Below are 17,784 nucleotides of genomic sequence, written 5' to 3'. Positions count from 1 at the left end.
GTGACATTAGACCATTCATTTGGGATTGCTCTTCCTTTTTTAAATATGCTTGGATTGCTATATACTTTCCTCTTAAGACTGCTTTTGCTGTGTCCCACAGAAGTTGGGGCTTAGTGTTGTTGTTGTCATTTGTTTCCATATATTGCTGGATCTCCATTTTGATTTGGTCATTGATCCATTGATTATTTAGGAGCGTGTTGTTAAGCCTCCATGTGTTTGTGAGCCTCTTTGCTTTCTTTGTACAGTTTATTTCTAGTTTTATGCCTTTGTGGTCTGAAAAGTTGGTTGGTAGGATTTCAATCTTTTGGAATTTTCTGAGGCTCTTTTTGTGGCCTAGTATGTGGTCTATTCTGGAGAATGTTCCATGTGCACTTGAGAAGAATGTATATCCTGTTGCTTTTGGATGTAGAGTTCTATAGATGTCTATTAGGTCCATCTGCTCTACTGTGTTGTTCAGTGCTTCCGTGTCCTTACTTATTTTCTGCCCAGTGGATCTATCCTTTGGGGTGAGTGGTGTGTTGAAGTCTCCTAGAATGAATGCATTGCAGTCTATATTCCCCTTTAGTTCTGTTAGTATTTGTTTCACATATGCTGGTGCTCCTGTGTTGGGTGCATATATATTTAGAATGGTTATATCCTCTTGTTTGACTGAGCCCTTTATCATTATGTAGTGTCCTTCTTTATCTCTTGTTACTTTCTTTGTTTTGAAGTCTATTTTGTCTGATATTAGTACTGCAACCCCTGCTTTCTTCTCACTGTTGTTTGCTTGAAATATGTTTTTCCATCCCTTGACTTTTAGTCTGTACATGTCTTTGGGTTTGAGGTGAGTTTCTTGTAAGCAGCATATAGATGGGTCTTGCTTTTTTATCCATTCTGTTACTCTGTGTCTTTTGATTGGTGCATTCAACCCATTACCATTTAGGGTGACTATTGAAAGATATGTACTTATTGCCATTGCAGGCTTTAAATTCGTGGTTACCAAAGGTTCAAGGTTAGCCTCTTTAGTATCTTACTGCCTAACTTAGCTCGCTTATTGAGCTGTTATATACACTGTCTGGAGATTCTTTTCTTCTCTCCCTTCTTATTCCTCCTCCTCGATTCTTCATATGTTGGGTGTTTTGTGCTGTGCTCTTTCTAGGAGTGCTCCCATCTAGAGCAGTCCCTGTAAGATATTCTGTAGAGGTGGTTTGTGGAAAGCAGATTCCCTCAGCTTTTGTTTGTCTGGGAATTGTTTAATCCCACCGTCATATTTGAATGATAGTCATGCTGGATACAGTATCCTTGGTTCAAGGCCATTCTGTTTCAGTGTATTAATTATATCATGCCATTCTCTTCTGGCCTGTAGGGTTTCTGTTGAGAAATCTGACGTTAGCCTGATGGGTTTCCCTTTATAGGTGACCTTTTTCTCTCTAGCTGCCTTTAACACTCTTTCCTTGTCCTTGATCTTTGCCATTTTAATTATTATGTGTCTTGGTGTTGCCCTTCTTGGATCCTTTCTGTTGGGGGTTCTGTGTATTTCCGTGGTCTGTTCGATTACTTCCTCCCCCAGTGTGGGGAAGTTTTCAGCAATTATTTCTTCTAAGATACTTTCCATCTCTTTTCCTCTCTCTTCTTCTTCTGGTACCCCTATAATACGGATATTGTTCCTTTTAGATTGGTCACACAGTTCTCTTAATATTGTTTCTTTCCTGGAGATCCTTTTGTCTCTCTCTATGTCAGCTTCTATGCGTTCCTGTTCTCTGATTTCAATTCCATCAATGGCCTCTTGCATTCTATCCATTCTGCTTATAAACCCTTCCAGAGTTTGTTTCATTTCTGCGATCTCCTTTCTGGCATCTGTGATCTCTTTCCGGACTTCATCCCATTTCTCTTGCGTATTTCTCTGCATCTCTGTCAGCATGTTTATGATTCTTATTTTGAATTCTTTGTCAGGAAGACTGGTTAGGTCTGTCTCCTTCTCTGGTGTTGTCTCTGTGATCTTTGTCTGCCTGTAGCTTTGCCTTTTCATGGTGATAGGAATAGTCTGCAGAACTGGGACGAGTGACGGCTGGAAGGACTTCCTTTCTTGTTGGTTTGTGGCCCTCCTCTCCTGGGAGAACAGCGACCTCTAGTGGCTTGTGCTGCGCAGCTGCGCGCAGACAGGGTTTCTGCTTCCTGCCCGGCTGCTATGGAGTTAATCTCCGCTGTTGCTGTGGGCGTGGCCTGGCTCGGGCAGCTACTCCAAAATGGTGGAGTCGCGTTGGAGCAGGAGCTGCTGGGAGGCTATTTATCTCCGTAAGGGGCCTCCCTGCTCCCTGCAGCCCAGGGGTTAGGGTGCCCAGAGATCCCGGATTCCCTACCTCTGGATTAAGTGACCCGCCCTGCCCCTTTAAGACTTCCAAAAAGCACCTGCCAAAACAAAACAACGCCCACCAAAAAAAAAAAAAGAAAAAAAAATTTTTTTAATTAAAAAAAAAAAGTTTTTAATTAAAAAAAAAAAAGGTGGTCGTTTGTTTATCTTTATTCTCCGGTGCCAGCCTCAGGCCTCTGCTCACCGGTCTTTCTGCCCTGTTTCCCTAGTGTTGGGGTCCCTATCCCTTTAAGACTTCCAAAAAGCACTCGCCAAAACAAAACAGCAAAAAAGCAAAAAAAAATGGTCGCGCGCTTTTCTTATGTCCTCTGTCGCCCAGCCTCCAGTGCGTGCTCACTGTTCTTGCTGCCCTGTTTTCCTAGTATCCAGGGCCCTGCACTCTGGCCCGGATGGCTGGGGCTGGGTGTTCAGCAGTCCTGGGCTCCGTCTCCCTCCCGCTCTGCCTGCTCTTCTCCCGCCGGGAGCTGTGGGGAGGGGCGCTCGGCTCCCGCTGGGCCGGGGCTTGTATCTTACCCCCTTCGCGAGGCGCTGGGTTCTCTCACGTGCGGATGTGGTCTGGATATTGTCCTGTGTCCTCTGGTCTTTATTCTAGGAAGGGTTGTCTTTGTTATATTTTCATAGATATATGTTGTTTTGGGAGGAGATTTCCGCTGCTCTACTCACGCCGCCATCTTCCGCCCCTCTCCCATGTGTTCTTTTAACAGTAAATAATCTGTAGTTGTAAGATTTTGGAGCGCTACAATTTGCACTTCTCCTAATTCTTGGTTGAGTTCCAACAGTATAGATCCAGTCAAATTTGTTGTTTTACTGTATGCACAGGCCAGCCTAGATATCTCCTTCTTCATTCCCATGGCAAGTCCAGGAACTGGTGGGATGAGTGCATCTACACCTGTAGCAGTGCGTGGATCTTTGTTGGGGTTTTTTGTTGATCATCTTCTGGTATGAGTCTTCCAGAGAGTGCTGATGTTGGAAGTTCTTTTTCATATCGTATCTTAGTTCATTTTTGGGGTAGCCAAATTAGGCTTTGATCCTCTGTATTTAGATGTGATTTTGATTTTTTTTTTTTTTAAGGAAATAATAGTAAAAAGGAGAGGTTGAGCCTGCAGTTGACGTATTTAATGTTTAAAATAGGAGGAGGACACAGCGGGATGAATTTGGATGGTGGATGAATATTTAATGAGAGGCCATAGGAGAGAAGGTTAAAATTAAATAATCGCACTGTATCTGTTTTCATATCTGAAGTCTCATTGAAAGGTATTTGATGCATTTTGAGAGGCACAGATATTCTGTGTATTTCATGCTTCCGATTTTCAAAAATCTCAGGGTTAGCTAACATTTTTGAGATGAGTGCAAATTAACTAAATTTTAAGTAGGACTTTGAGAGTTTATGGCAGTGATGAGACAGATATTATAAAACAATTTTAGTCACTGATAAGATGAACTTGCTGCACTGTTATCTACAACATTAAAATAAAGACATTCCAATAATTTTTCCATTTAAAATTTCTGCTTTAATTAAACCAGTTTTGGTTGTGCACTATTTAAAGTGAAGTAAGTAGACTTTCCCTGGGCTCTGGTTAATCCAGATTGAATGTGAAGATAGGGCTGCCTCAGGGCCCAGTATGGGAAATTTAGCCTGAGATCTGATTTCCTCAGCCTCTCTGTTGGCTCGGTGGATTCTGAAATCACAAGTCCAGCCTCGATATTTTCACACTTCCTCTTCCATAGAAAGTTTTATTTTATCTTTTGAAAGGAAGTGTGGAAAATAATTACATTTTGCTTTTATTAGGCATAATTCTAATTTAAATCATTCTGGGAAGAGTTAATTCTTAGTCCTCAATTTTAGTTTTGTTACAACGTATCCACAGACATGTCTGTATATTGAATTGTGAAGTCACCATCGGTTGTGTGACATCAGTATATTGTTGGAGCTAATTCTGTCATTGTAAGTGCAACCTTTAAAAAATTCCTTGAAATTGTGAATTTTGAGCAGAACTGTTCGGCCTGTACATATTTTCATTCAGGTGAGGTCAGTTCCTGGTGGGACTCCTGACTCCCTTGGGCCAGAGCTCTGCTGTAGGAAGGCGTTAATACCCCTCATAGGCCCGTTGGCATGCCCCCTCCTGAAGGGCCTGTGTCCAGGGGGGCGTCTGCTGTGCCGCATTATAATTTGCAGGGCCCGTCTCCTACAGAGAACCCTTCATTTCTGTAGGACTGCCCCTGAACACCACTCGCTCATTTTTCTGCCTCCAGTGTCTGGCACAGTCACACAGTAGATACGTAGCAAATGTGTAGAGAATCAGGTGATTGAAAAGCGACCCCCAGGGTCAGCCCTACGCAGGAACACTGGCAAAGAGCCCCTCGGCCCCTGGGCGCGGTGCAGGCGGGAGGGAGGACCGGCAGCCCTCGCTGCCCTGCGAGCCCGGGTTCCAGGCCTGTGCTCCCGGCCCCCCGACTTGCGTCCCGTCTGCACCCGAGCCCCCGTTTCCCGTCACCTCTGTGATGAGCCTGCCCCTGCCAGCCTCCTCCATTGCAGCCTAGTCAGCAAGTGCAGCGAAAGCTTTGGCCCTCGCTCGCTGCCAGGCACCTGGGCTGCATGTGGCTTGGTTGCTGCTGCTGCGCTGGAAGCACCCCACCTCCCGTGGCGCCATACTCTGTGGAGCCTGTGTATTCTGACCACTCTTTGGGTCTCACTGGGGGCTCCTTTCCCCTCTCCCTTAAAAGGTGATATTTCCTTTCTCCATTATTCTCTTTTTCATATATTCTTCCTGGATAAAATTCTTGTGTTTCTACATACTTCTACTTATAATTCATCCAGTATTTATTGAACATTTGCTGAGTGTCAGGTGCACTCCCTGACTTATGTCTGGAGGTGTACAAGGAGTAAAACAAAAATCACTGCTCTCCAGGGACACACATCCTGTATATGCTGACTTTTCTCTGTTTACTATTCGAGGCCAGACCTTATTCCCCAAGCTGCAAACTTACCGTGTCTCTCCCTTCTGGAAATTTTCACCTATAGGAACCTCAAATTTAATGTGTAGGATACTGAAGGCTGCCACTGGCTGGCTCTTCAAGCCTGCGGGAACGGGTTCATCTGCTTCTAGCCCTGCTCTGTCCCAGTCAGTGTCTTACTCATCTGTTAAGTCACCCTTGACTCCTGTCTTCTTCCATCACTCAGTCTCAGGTGGTGCTGCATTTCCCTCCTACTACTTGAATCTGGGCTTGTTTTCTCCCACCACTGCTAGCAGTACAGGACCTTCGCTCACCTCCCTGTAGCCCAGCCCATGGGGGCTCTGGCAGCTGCCTGAGAGAGCAGTCCTTCTGAAAAGGTGGATCTGACTATAGCTCTCTTCCCTGTTAAAAGCACCCAGCAAAGATATAATCTGAAGCTTTTAAAATGACGTAAGGCCCACCCATGTACTGGCTTTTGCCAGTTGTAGCTGCTTCTGTGCAGGTTCCTGAGATTTCTGCTTCATTTCTATTAACACTGCTTATGTTTCCTCATACACACCAGGCAGCTCATCTCCCATGAGCCTGTGCTTTAAAGCCTGTTTCTTCTGCTTTGAGGTACTCTGTGCTCTGTCACTCCCCATCTTGAACCTGGCATCTTCCCATTTATCCTGCTAAACCTTAAGTCTACCCGAGAGTCCCGTGTACTTACCTCAGTGTGAATATGCAGTCTGGCATGCAGTAGGGATCAGTATATGGTTTTGGAAGGAAGGAAGGAAGGAGCCTGCTGGATGAATGCTGCAGGCCTGCTCAGCACATGAGGAAGGAAGGACTTCCCCCACTACTGCATTCACTGCTCCTTGGAAGCCCCCAGGGCATGAAAGCCCAGGCTGAGGCTCCAGTTCTGGCTCTCCCAAATGGCCTTGGCCCTGAGGCCCATGGGCTGACTCACCAAGCCAAAAATAAAACTCAAAGTCTACTTTTGAACTGGTTATGTTTGGTAAGATGCTTACTTACATAGGGAAGGTGGCTTGTGACTCATAGTCTGGGTACCTATTCGTGTGCACTGGTAATTTTTGAAATTTTTACCCAGACATTCTGTACTATCTAAAAATCTATCCTTTCACTTTCTAGTGAGCACTCAGATGCATTAATGTTTGATCAGAACTTGCAGACTCAGGTCTAAAGAAAAATAGTTGTTCTAAGAATTCTTTGAAGTCAGAAGGTGTTGCTGACTACTCAGGATAGTGGGGCTTTATTACAAGTAAACTGAAAGAGCTGGATGAGGTTAACTATCATGTTCATTTCCTATGTGCATAATAGAATTATAGATGCAAATGTTTCTCTCTGCTCAGGATGCAAAGTCTTTCCCTATATTGTTTACACTGGATCCCTCTTGTTAAAACCTTCCTAAAAACAAAAAATAAATATCTTGGATCCCTTTAGGTTTTCCTCTAATGTTCTTGCAATGTTTCATTTGCCAGGTTGTTGTTGTCTAATTGAAATAAAATTGACATATAACACTGTATTAGTTTCAGATGTTACAACATAATGACTTGATAATTGTGTATCTTGTGTGTTTTAATATTTTTAAAAGTAAGGATAATTGTATTTTTAATGTGTATGTTAAGAGAATTCCTGCCTTTGCAATAAATAATGACTTGATAAACCTACCTCTTCCCTTATTTCTTCACAGGGCAGCCCAATGGATCCCATGGTGATGAAGAGACCTCAGTTGTATGGAATGGGCAGTAACCCTCATTCTCAGCCTCAGCAGAGCAGCCCTTACCCAGGAGGTTCCTACGGCCCCCCAGGCCCACAGCGGTATCCAATCAGCATCCAAGGTCGGACCCCAGGGGCCATGGGAGGAATGCAGTACCCACAGCAGCAGGTTTGTGCTGGTTTTTGCCCCCACCCGAAGTGCTGACAGTTTTGTCTTGGTCTTCTGCTGTGTACCTCAGATTGTTATTGAGAGAATCAGGGCATTTCACAGATTTTCTGCTTTAATCTTCATAATTTCTTCAAGTAATCTCAGGTACAATTTTCTTTTTTTTTAAAGAAGGAAAAGTGAGCTTCTTATTCTTAGAACAAAGTAGACAAAATACCTGTTTGGTAGGAGGCTCATGTCACCACCGTGTTTGAAAGGTGGACCATGTCATCATTTTGAAACACATTGTAAAGCTCTAACCCCTGAAGTAAACTTGGCTTTCTAACTTTTCTGATGTCAAACTGTGTCAGATTTTGAGCTGTGAATAGGCTTCTAGAGGCGAAGTTTTAAGTTATTTAGAGAAAAAATAACCATGAAGAGGGTATTAACTTTTAAAAAAAGGTTTTAGTTTTCCAAAAAGTTATTTGTCTTCATTTTTTTAAACATATTATTTGTTCTATACCTTTTGAAAAAGGTTTCTTTGTTTCATATAAAAGAATTTGATGTGTATCTGTTCTCTTAGTTTTTGATGGGTTTTGTGTTTTTATTTAAAACAAACAAAAAAAAGACTTCTTCTGTTAAAAAAAGACCCAATATTATTCTCCTTTTTCTCTGAAATCAAATAATTGGAGTTAACTCAGCTGGACTATCTACTTTCTAGTAGTAGGAAACGTAGAGCCTCTCGGGCGTGGGAGAGGATATCCTTGTTACGCTGACCTGAGGAAGCATGAAATTTGGAAAAGACTAAACTAGATTCAGAATTGTTAGGACATTTAGTTCCTAGAAACACCAGAAAGGTTTAATTATAAATTTGCACACCATGCCTTTTACTCCTGGGGTGCTTTGGGCTGATACCGTGTACATTTTACTGCCTCCAGTTAGATTATCCCGTAATGTCGCCAGTAATCCATTCCAGGGTTTTACAGTGTTTCTTCTCAGGAGGTTCTTCCCTACGTTAGTCCAGAAATCATCTATGGAAAAAAAATGGTTAGAGCTTTTTGGTGTCCCTAAAGTGGATGTTTTAGGTCTGTCATGCTTTATGCTTCGTATACTAGAAGTTCATACGTAGCATCATGTCTTTCTTTGATGGACAGCATAGTGTCTTTCCTCTCTTTGTACCTCCTTTGGCGTTATTTTTATTTTAAGGTGATTGGAAGGAAAGATAGAAGGAGCTCAGCCTTTGAATCTTACCTGTTGGCTCCTTAAGCAGCCCTCATAATTCTTACCCCTTATTTACTAAGGATTGACTGCTCAAGTCTAGCAGTCTGTCAGTCTAGCAGTCTGTCTCTTACATAGTTAATTGTACTCATAATGTTTTTCAATATTACTTCTTTCTTCCAGTAATATTTTGCTGCCTAGAGTGGAAAAAAATCTGTTTAGTTAAAGATGCTGAATATGAGAGGGAAATGATTTGTCAATGATTGAAAATTTAAGTGAGAGAGGTAATTTTCTATCTCACTTCCTTCTTTTAGTTTTAAGCTAATTTGCTCTTAGTTGAAGGGAAGAAGACCCAGGCAGTAGCTGCTACAGTCCTAATTCTACACCAGGGCTCATTTCATTTGGGGGCTGGCAGTTCTGTGTTATACTCTGGCCATGGGAAGAGAGTAGAGGGAGAGAGGTAAGAATAACAGGACTGGTGGAGAAGAGTGGGTACTAACCACTCCTTGCTTCTGCACCATCCTTTCCACTGTATTTTCCTGATGTGAAATTTGAAAGCATTTTAAAAAGTGCTGTTCATGCAAGCTACTTACATGCTCCTTTATCTTTTTTTCTGAATGAGTTAGCCTTTTTGGAAGCTTTTGATATTGGCTTAGTTTGCAATCCCAAAGTGGGAATCTAACATATGGAGAGGGTTTGTGAAGAAAGATTGTCTAAGAATATTTTTTTCATTGTTTTCTTCCCCGCATGTGTAAGGCTAAAAGTAAGAGGACACACAGATACAAAGAGAAAAACCTCAGTTTTCTTAGCTTCTTAGAGTTATTTAATCCCTGTGGCTCCTAATATATTTTCAAGATCCAAAAGCTCTTGGATTTATTTGAAGGGACAAATTGATGAAGATAACCCACCAAGTACTTCAGCATATTTTTAATTAAGATTTTAGATTAGGTATTTTATTGCTAACCAAAAGAAATGCCTAATTCTAATTAAGCACAGATCTTTCTGACAGTGAAAATACTGCATCTGTTAAGAAACTAAATGCTCTGACTGTAAAATCAAACTTTCATACTGAGTTCATCATAATCAAGTGTTCTAAATAGTCTGTATTTTCAATCTTTTATTTAGTTGTAATACAGCCTTAAAATACAGTATCTTGTTTTGAAATCTAAATGGCTAAAAATAGCTGTGAATGAATTCTGAATATGTGTAACATTTTAAAGGGGACACAGCTTTTGTAATACCAAATTCATGTGATCACTTAGGTGTAGGCTAAAATTAATAGTTTTGAAGTGGAAAAAGATAGTGAAGGTTTTGGGTAAAGGTTATTGGAACACATTAATTTTGTTAGCTTTAGTTTGCGTTCTTTGGTGAGGAATTTTTGGAGAGTTGCTTTGTTTGCAAATTTTGGATAAGTATAAATTTGTCCACAATCAAGCTCCTGTCACAGTGATTGGCCACTGGTACTATCCATCTTCTCCTCGTGTTGATGTAATAGGCTGAGCGTTGTTGTAGTTGTGGCTGCTTGCTTATGTTCTTCAGGGAAAAAAATTGAAAGATAATGATGACATTGAATTTTTATGAAGTGGACATCACCACCTAGGCATGACTTTGCTTTGGATGGCCTCCAAAGCTTTCTGTGTTTGGTTTGTGAACCTCTAATGAGCTGAGTCCAGTTCATTTAATATTGCTCGTATATTTCTGCAAAGGATTAAAATGCAGGAATTCAGGTTTGTAAATTGAGTTGCCCACTTAACAGCTGAGTGGTAAGTTGTCATTGGCTCAGGGGTCCCAGTTTGATTCCTGGCTGGCATTCCACTCCTGTGATAGGAATTTTAAGTGAGTATTCTGTTAGAAAGAACTGCAGTGCTTACAGGAAATGTAACATGGATAGTATCCCTGCTTACTTGTCTCTGAGAGTCAGGAGGAACTTGCCACTGAGTGTTTGCTTTTAGTGTTAACCTGGTGATTCTTGATTTGTATGGTGATAATTTTATTTTTGAAATGTACTCACAACTGGGTCTTTGAAGCATGACATGATAATAGTACATCATGTTGGTATTTATTAACTGGAACTAGATTTGTGGTCTTTCACTTGCTGATTCTCCCACATCATCAGGCAAATTCATGGCTAAACAGATTAGTTTTGCATGGTGCCCTAAAAACTAGCCTGCTTGGGTTTTTATTGAGCTGAGAGGGGAAATGAATTTTCTATGCCTCTGTGGAGAATGTTCTGCCTCTAGGCTTGTAGAATTCAAACCTGGGGATTGTTAGCAGAAGTACGCTGGTTGATTTCATCTAATACAGAGCTACACAGAGAATGTATAATCTTTAAAGTTACTAGACTCTGACTCGGAGTTTTCAGATTTTTTTTTTGAACTTAGACACCAAGGTATCCTTTGTTGGATCAGGGATGTGGGTGAGCAAATGTTTTATTTTTCTTGTCCTTTGTGATCATAAATGTATACATAGGCCTGTGCCAACTTACTTTAAAAATATTTTCATAAAACAGAAATAGCACCCAGGGGAAATAGACTACAGAAGTGAAGATACATTTATTTGTGTCAAACAGATTTCAGCTACTGTACGTAGTCTGAGATTTTTCTGAGTTATCAAGGGTTATTGGGCTGATATTTTAACCATCTTTATCTTGTTGCAGATATTTGTATAATCTGATGCCTATTGGCATTATAAAACCAGGGAAAGGGAAAGAAGGCAACATGTTTTAAATTCATGAATGCTTTCATAATGGGAAAACACGACTTTTCTAGTTTTTAAAAATCTGCATTGTGAAGACCTTTACAACAACAAGAGCATTGATAATGCTCATTGTTTTGAAAGGTATCATGGCAAAATTAACTAGAAATTAGTTATTTTTAGTTGATTCATGTGAACTTTTTCAATCTAAATAAAAACTGAATTAAAAACTAAGGTTCTTTTACAGAAAAACTAAATAGGTATTCTAATTTGTGCCTTTATCTTCTGTAGCTTTTGGATATGTCTGTTTTGCTGTGTGATTTTGAGTAAAACATTTATTTCAAAACATAAGCATTTTATTTGGTACCATCTTAACAGCCAAAACACTTCTTCCAATGCAAATGTTTGTTTTGGCAGCAGTTGTTTCTGAAAGGAGACAAACATTACAATTGTTTGGCTAAAATAAATGTTTTCTTTGGTGTTATTAAGGCAGCCAAGCAAGTTCTAGGATTCCCACCTGTGTTACTTTCTATTGTCAGTCTATTTCTGAAAAAATTTTTGCTTTTTAAAATGTAATTAAAATCATGTTTTGATACAGTTTGTGCAATGTCTCTGAAAAATCAGGATGAATGGGGAAGGGGAGGGACTGGTTAAAGACTTAGAAATTCCAGTGTTTTTTGACATGAAAATTTTGTTTAGACTGAGTCTCTGAATCATAAGTGTGAATCCAATAATCAGGGCTTAATTTTGGCTTCATCTAAAAGAGTTTAGACTTCCTGTTTTCAGGGTGTAACAGGATAAGAAAGGAGGGAGGCTTGACAATGTAATGGAGAAGAATGGGTGTCTCATGTCTGTTTTACATTTTTTGATAGTTTATATCCACTCAGACAACCACCTGTACCTGTGTAGTGTATCCGTACCTACTTGCTTGCACACACATATGTAAAACAGACCATTTGTGTGACAGTGGTATCCTAGTGTAATGAAATACATCTATATATGTATATTAAAGAATATATTAAGTATATATTTTATGTATATAGATATGCATACAGTACACATGTAAGCAAACCACAAATACATCAATAAACTGTAGGGGGAAACGTTTTGGTCAGTAAAGTAGTGAATGCTGTGGGACTTCTTTCACTATTCTGTTTACAGCATTTTTATAGATGCATGTGCTGTACTAGGAGACTTGGAGCCAAGCGGCTTTGCATGTACACCTGAGATGTTTGGAGTCCTTTCAGCAGATTGCAGATTTGTATAAATAATGGCCTTTTCTTGCCCAAGTTTGTCTTACTTCTGTTGTTCTTCATCAGGGAACGTGAAGGTATTTAAGGTTTACCAACAAGGCACATTTACACCTCACACTTCTGCTTCCAAGTAGATAGCAGATGCCACTGTCTTTGATGCCAGAGTTCCCTGTAGGTGGAGTTTTATATCAAGAAAATAGTTTTGAAAAGATTTATAGATATGGTGATTTTATTTGCTCCTTAAAATTTAACATTTCTGGAATATTTAAGTGGTATTAATTATTCACTTTTTATATTGTAGTTGAATTTGAATGTATTTTGAAGCATTCAGTGTGACATTCTTAGAAGAGGCATATCAGAAGAGATCACATTTCAAGTCAAACAGAAATTTAAAAATCTTCAGCCCTTTTTCTAAAAATAAGAAAAGACCAGGTTTTGTGCTTGAAAGTTTAATGAGAAAATGTGAGATAATTTTACTTTTAGTTTGCAAAACTACTTTTATATTAGGAAGTTTATATACATGCATACATACATAATATATATTTTAACATTGAGCATTTAACATTGTTCTAGATATTTTACAGATTATATAAAGTATACAGTGCCTATTCTTTGCTGGTAGCTTATACTGTTTTGTCATTTACATATAAATTCTATATATTTTACATATATATATAGACCTTCAACCTAAAATTTCTGTCAAGTTCTTCTATTATGTTTTTATTTTTGAGGTTCAAATCGTAAGGGTTTGTTTCCTTTCACCAAAGAGACATTAAACATTATATTTATGTTAATATTTAAACAATTTGAATAAAATTAACAGTTGATATCAGTAAAACCAATCAACCCCATTCCTTCCATCCTCCCTGAAAAACAAGCAACAACAAAATTGGTTAACCACACAAAAACCCCAGAAGATAAATTGAAAGTTAAAGTGACAAAATGGCCTATTTTAGGCTAGTTGTTCTTAAGCTTTGCTGAATGCTTTACAGACTCAGGGGATGGACGTCCATACCATGTACAGGCCTCCCTCTGTCATTCTCTGAGCTCACAGGTGACTCTCCTGCACAGCCTGCGCTAACAACCAAGAGTCAGAGATAGACCAGGAAGTAAGGACCACAGAGCAGGTTCCCAGCCAGCAGCATTACAGTGCCTGGGAGCTGTTCTCAGGCTTTCCATGGTGAGTCAGCAACCACCACTGCCCTAAAAGGATGAAATGAGCACAGGACGAGGAGTTTTAGTTCTTGTTCATTAGTGCTTAATCTGTGTGCCATGTTGGAAAAATCTGGACGTGTGTTGGAAGCGTGGAGGCTGAGAAGGGGGCGTACAGTGCTCTGTGGTGGGGAGTATTTATATCAGTGCTTATCCTGGAATTGTATAAAAGCCAGTGTTGTTTATGGGAAAAACCTTAAATGTGACCCTTTAGCTCTCCATAAGTGAAACTGGTAAGTTGAACCCACTGTTCTTAGCAGACACTGTTTTCACAAGCTTCCTGTGTTCAGAGCACTTCTATAAAGCCTAGCTTTTAGGAAGAGTGTGTTGTAGACATATTGGGGATTGCTGCCTTTATGCCTACACTGCACTCGGCTTGTTTACAGAAGTGGTATTGCCACACCTAGAATGGAAGTTAAACCTCAAGTAAAGAGATGTAGTTTAGATTGAATTTTTAAAAATATCCCTATGTGCTTTATTCTAGTTGCGGATGGATGATAGATAAGTGATGTCCCTGAGGCGACAGGAATGTAGTGCCTTATTTAGTATATATGTTGTCTCATTGTCCTCCCCTTCCTCCACCTCCTCATCTTCCCGGGCCCAGTTTCTAATTTCTAAAATGTGAGAGATTGTCACTAGGTGGAAATGATGATGATAAAAACTGTGTCAGGCAGCACACTAAGTACTTACACACTGATGTTCTCATTTAATCCTTGCCATGCTTCTGTTTATTCCATTTCATGAATAATAATAATAGCTAATGTTTATTAGGACTCCCTTTGTGTCAGGCACTATTTTACTTGTTTTACTTGGACTAGCTCAGTCCTCAGCGATGGCCTTCTGAGATTAGTGTTATGATCCTCGATCTATAGATGAGGAGACTGAGGCAAGGGAGGTGAATGAAGTTGTTCAAATCGACATGCTTACTTCGTGGCAAGCAAGGATTCCAGATCCTGAGCACTTAAAGTCCGGGCCTATGCCAGCAGTAAATTTTATGATTCAGTGAAATTGGAATGCTTCTTATCACTGACACTAGGCTTCATTTGAATTTTTGAATAGTAAGACTAATTGTGAATAGTAAGACACAGTTAAGGTTACTCTCATCTTGACATTGAATACTAGTTTCATGGAAAGTTCTTTGTGACCTTTACAAGGTTGAAAATTGAGTGTTACCTACTATGTCTAACACATTTAGAATCAGGGAATTTTTTTTTATTAAGGTGAAATTCACTTAATTAACCATGTTAGTGTACAGTTCAGTGACATTCATAGTATTATGCTGTCTTCACCTCTGTTTAGTTCCAAAACATTTTCATTATCCCCAAATGAGACCCTAGTGCCTGCTGAGTACTCACTTCCTATTTCTTCCTCCCCACAACCATTGACAACCACTAACCTGCTTTCTGTCTGTGGTTTTACCTGTTCTGGACATTTCATGTCACTGGAATCATATAATATGTGATCTTTTGTGTCTAGCTTCAATCACATAACATAATATTTTCAAGATTCATCCCTGTGGTAGCATGTGTCAATGCTTCATTCTTTTTATAGGTAAGTATTCCATTGTATGGGTGCACCGTATTTTGTTTATTCATTTATCTGTTGATGAACATTTATTTGGCTTACCACTTTTTAGCTTTTGTAAATAGTGCTTTTTACCAATATTTGTGTTTAATTATTTGTAGGAATACCTCTTTTTAATTCTTTTTGGCATATATGTAGGAGTGGACTTGCTAAGTCATATGGTAGTTCTGTGTCTAACTCTTTAAGGAACTGCCAAACTGTTTCTACTGTGTCTATACCATTTTAAATTAGAATCATAGGATTTTAACATTGGTCTGGTATTTACTGAGACTGTGCTAAGTTCCAGGGCATCTTACTGAACCCTTTATGTATGTCATCTCATATAATTCTCATCAGGTCTGTGAGGTGGGCAGTACTGCTTGCTTGCCAGTGAGGAGACAGAGTGGTTTAGGGAGCGTGCCTGAGGTCGAAGTAGTAGTAGTAGAGAATTCGCTCGAGGTCGAAGTAGTAGTAGTAGAGAATTCTCCTTCTCCATTAAATAGTGCTGTCTAACGACCATCTGCCCAGTGGGGTTTCTCAGCATGTGCGACATGTTCTGCCATGTTACACAAGATTTTTGGGTAACTTTTTTTGGGTGGCACATCGACACAGAATTAAATAATATTGAATCATATAGTAAAAGTTATTTTCTCTTTCATTTTGTCTTCCCTGTGAATGGAAGTATGTTCTAATACCATTCATGTACTTGATAGTCCTTCCTACCTTCTTCTCAGTTGCTGAAGAACAGGCATCAGTCTAAGAGTCATGGGCAGGCATCAGAATCCAATTAGAGTATAATCATATTGTATTGAATCCATAGTATGTATTTTTGTTATTATATTTATGACAAGTCATACTGGTTTTCTATTTATGGTAGTAAGAGCAAAGTTTTCTTTTAAAATAAAATTACTTGAATTAAAAAAATGATCAACTTAAGAGAAAAACAGTTTATGCTGTAAGTTAGTTTACTTACTTCCATTTGAACTCAGCGTACACACATCTACTGGGGAATATAATGATGACCACAGTCCGGTCTTTGTTCCCGAGCTGCAATTACAGTGGATGCAGGTATGGGTGTTTACCCTGGTTGCTATGGCAGCATGGAGGGACACTTCCCAGGATGGGGAGAGGAAAGGGGAAGTGGAAGAAAGTGTTAGACTATATGTGTGAACACAGACTGATTCTGATCATAACAGGTCCCTACTGAATTTTTAAAATTGATCTTTTGAGTTCAGATAAATGCCATTCTCATACATCCATTTAATTTGCTATTTGTGGTTTATTGAATTAAGAGAATGTTATTAAGGTCTTTAATGGTTTGTTTATTTATCATCAAACATATATTGATAACTGTAGGGGAACACAAAGTACACTCATGGAAAGAAATGTACGTAGGTACTTAGAAGACAGTGTGCTAATCACTACAGTGAGGATTTGTGGAACCTGTCCTGGGAACAACTAAAGCTGCAGGAATAGGTGATTAAGGCCTGGATCTTGGAGGAGGAGTTTGCTGGGTCTAGGAGAGGAAAGTGCAGGTGCTTCTTGCTTCTTGGTTCAGTTAGGCTTTTAAGAAAGGGGTCTTTGTGAAATTTGTAGAATTCCTCACATTTTAAGTTTGCACATAGAATCTAACTGGTTTTTTTCTTGTGTCTCCAAATTTTCCTTTCATTTTTGCCCATTTTAGTGCTTTGATTGAGAAAGCAACAGAGTTCTTGCTGAAAGACTGGCAAGGTCATCTTTGGTTTTTAAGAGGAGAAACTGTCTCTCCATACTTGGGCTTCTAGAATGGAGAAAATTACTAATTTATTAATGTAACAAGACAGGGCAGAAAAGTAGTATGTGAACATTGCTTTAATAAAGTAGACCTTTAAAAAGTAATCTATGATTTTATTTTAGCCTTATCTTTTCTGTACCTCAGAGATTACACTAAACTGTCTCCATCATACAATCATAACACCTCTATGGCAGTTAAGTTTATACCTTTGCTTTCAGAAGTAGGAACCTGTAAGAAGTCTAAAGTAATAAAAGATGATAATCAGTACTCTTAACTTTTGTTCTGGCGTGTTTACTTAGATGAATAATGATGTGGAAATGTATAAAGAAGCTGAAATCTGAATAAAAATTTAAAGATTATTTTCTCCCTTAAATGGACTGACTAGTTGACTTTCATGTTCCAGTCTCTGATCTCTGCTTTTATAAACAGAAATGTTAAAAACTCTACCTCTTACTAGTTTTTTGATCATTGTTAGGTTTATCTATTATTGCCCCTGGAAGCATATTTTAGGACATCTTGTTATACAAAGTTGCATATGTTTACTACACATCTTTTCAAGTTACAAAGGAGAAAGTAATAGAGTTCTAACTCATTTCTGTTACTCAGATCTATTAAATTCACTATGTGAAGATTTTCTGTTCCTTCATCCTTTCTCCCATTATTTGATTTTTGAAGCATTTTTATTAGTATTCATTACATTGTTCTTACATCTTAATGGCCACATGTAAGGCTGGTGTTATATGATTCTTACAAATTAGTTACTTCAAAATCCAGAGCCATACATAAATCAGGTCAAATGATTTCTTTGAAAGGCAAAGAGGTGAGAGGTGACTTGTTTTAAGTTTTTACATTATCCTAATTCTAGTATGAGAAGGAAGGTTGCAAATCCTAATGAACCCTA

At 39.2% G+C, this 17,784-nt stretch overlaps 1 protein-coding gene across 8 annotated transcripts in view; it reads left to right on the top strand.

Annotated features, from left to right (window-relative positions):
- ARID1B (AT-rich interaction domain 1B) overlaps window positions 1-17,784 on the top strand; it is a 407,616-nt gene that overhangs the window by 50,165 nt on the left and 339,667 nt on the right. For all 8 annotated transcript variants that reach the window (XM_036886809.2, XM_036886812.2, XM_036886807.2 and 5 more), the window contains exon 2: window positions 6,999-7,193. In XM_036886809.2, the coding sequence (XP_036742704.2) occupies window positions 6,999-7,193 (195 nt within the window). The remainder of the gene's footprint in view (window positions 1-6,998; window positions 7,194-17,784) is intronic.

This window comes from Manis pentadactyla, chromosome 12, assembly GCF_030020395.1.
Source record: "Manis pentadactyla isolate mManPen7 chromosome 12, mManPen7.hap1, whole genome shotgun sequence".
Taxonomy (NCBI): Eukaryota; Metazoa; Chordata; class Mammalia; order Pholidota; family Manidae; genus Manis; species Manis pentadactyla.
Note: the sequence above shows the minus strand (reverse complement) of the source record. Positions and strands in the feature narration are given on the sequence as shown.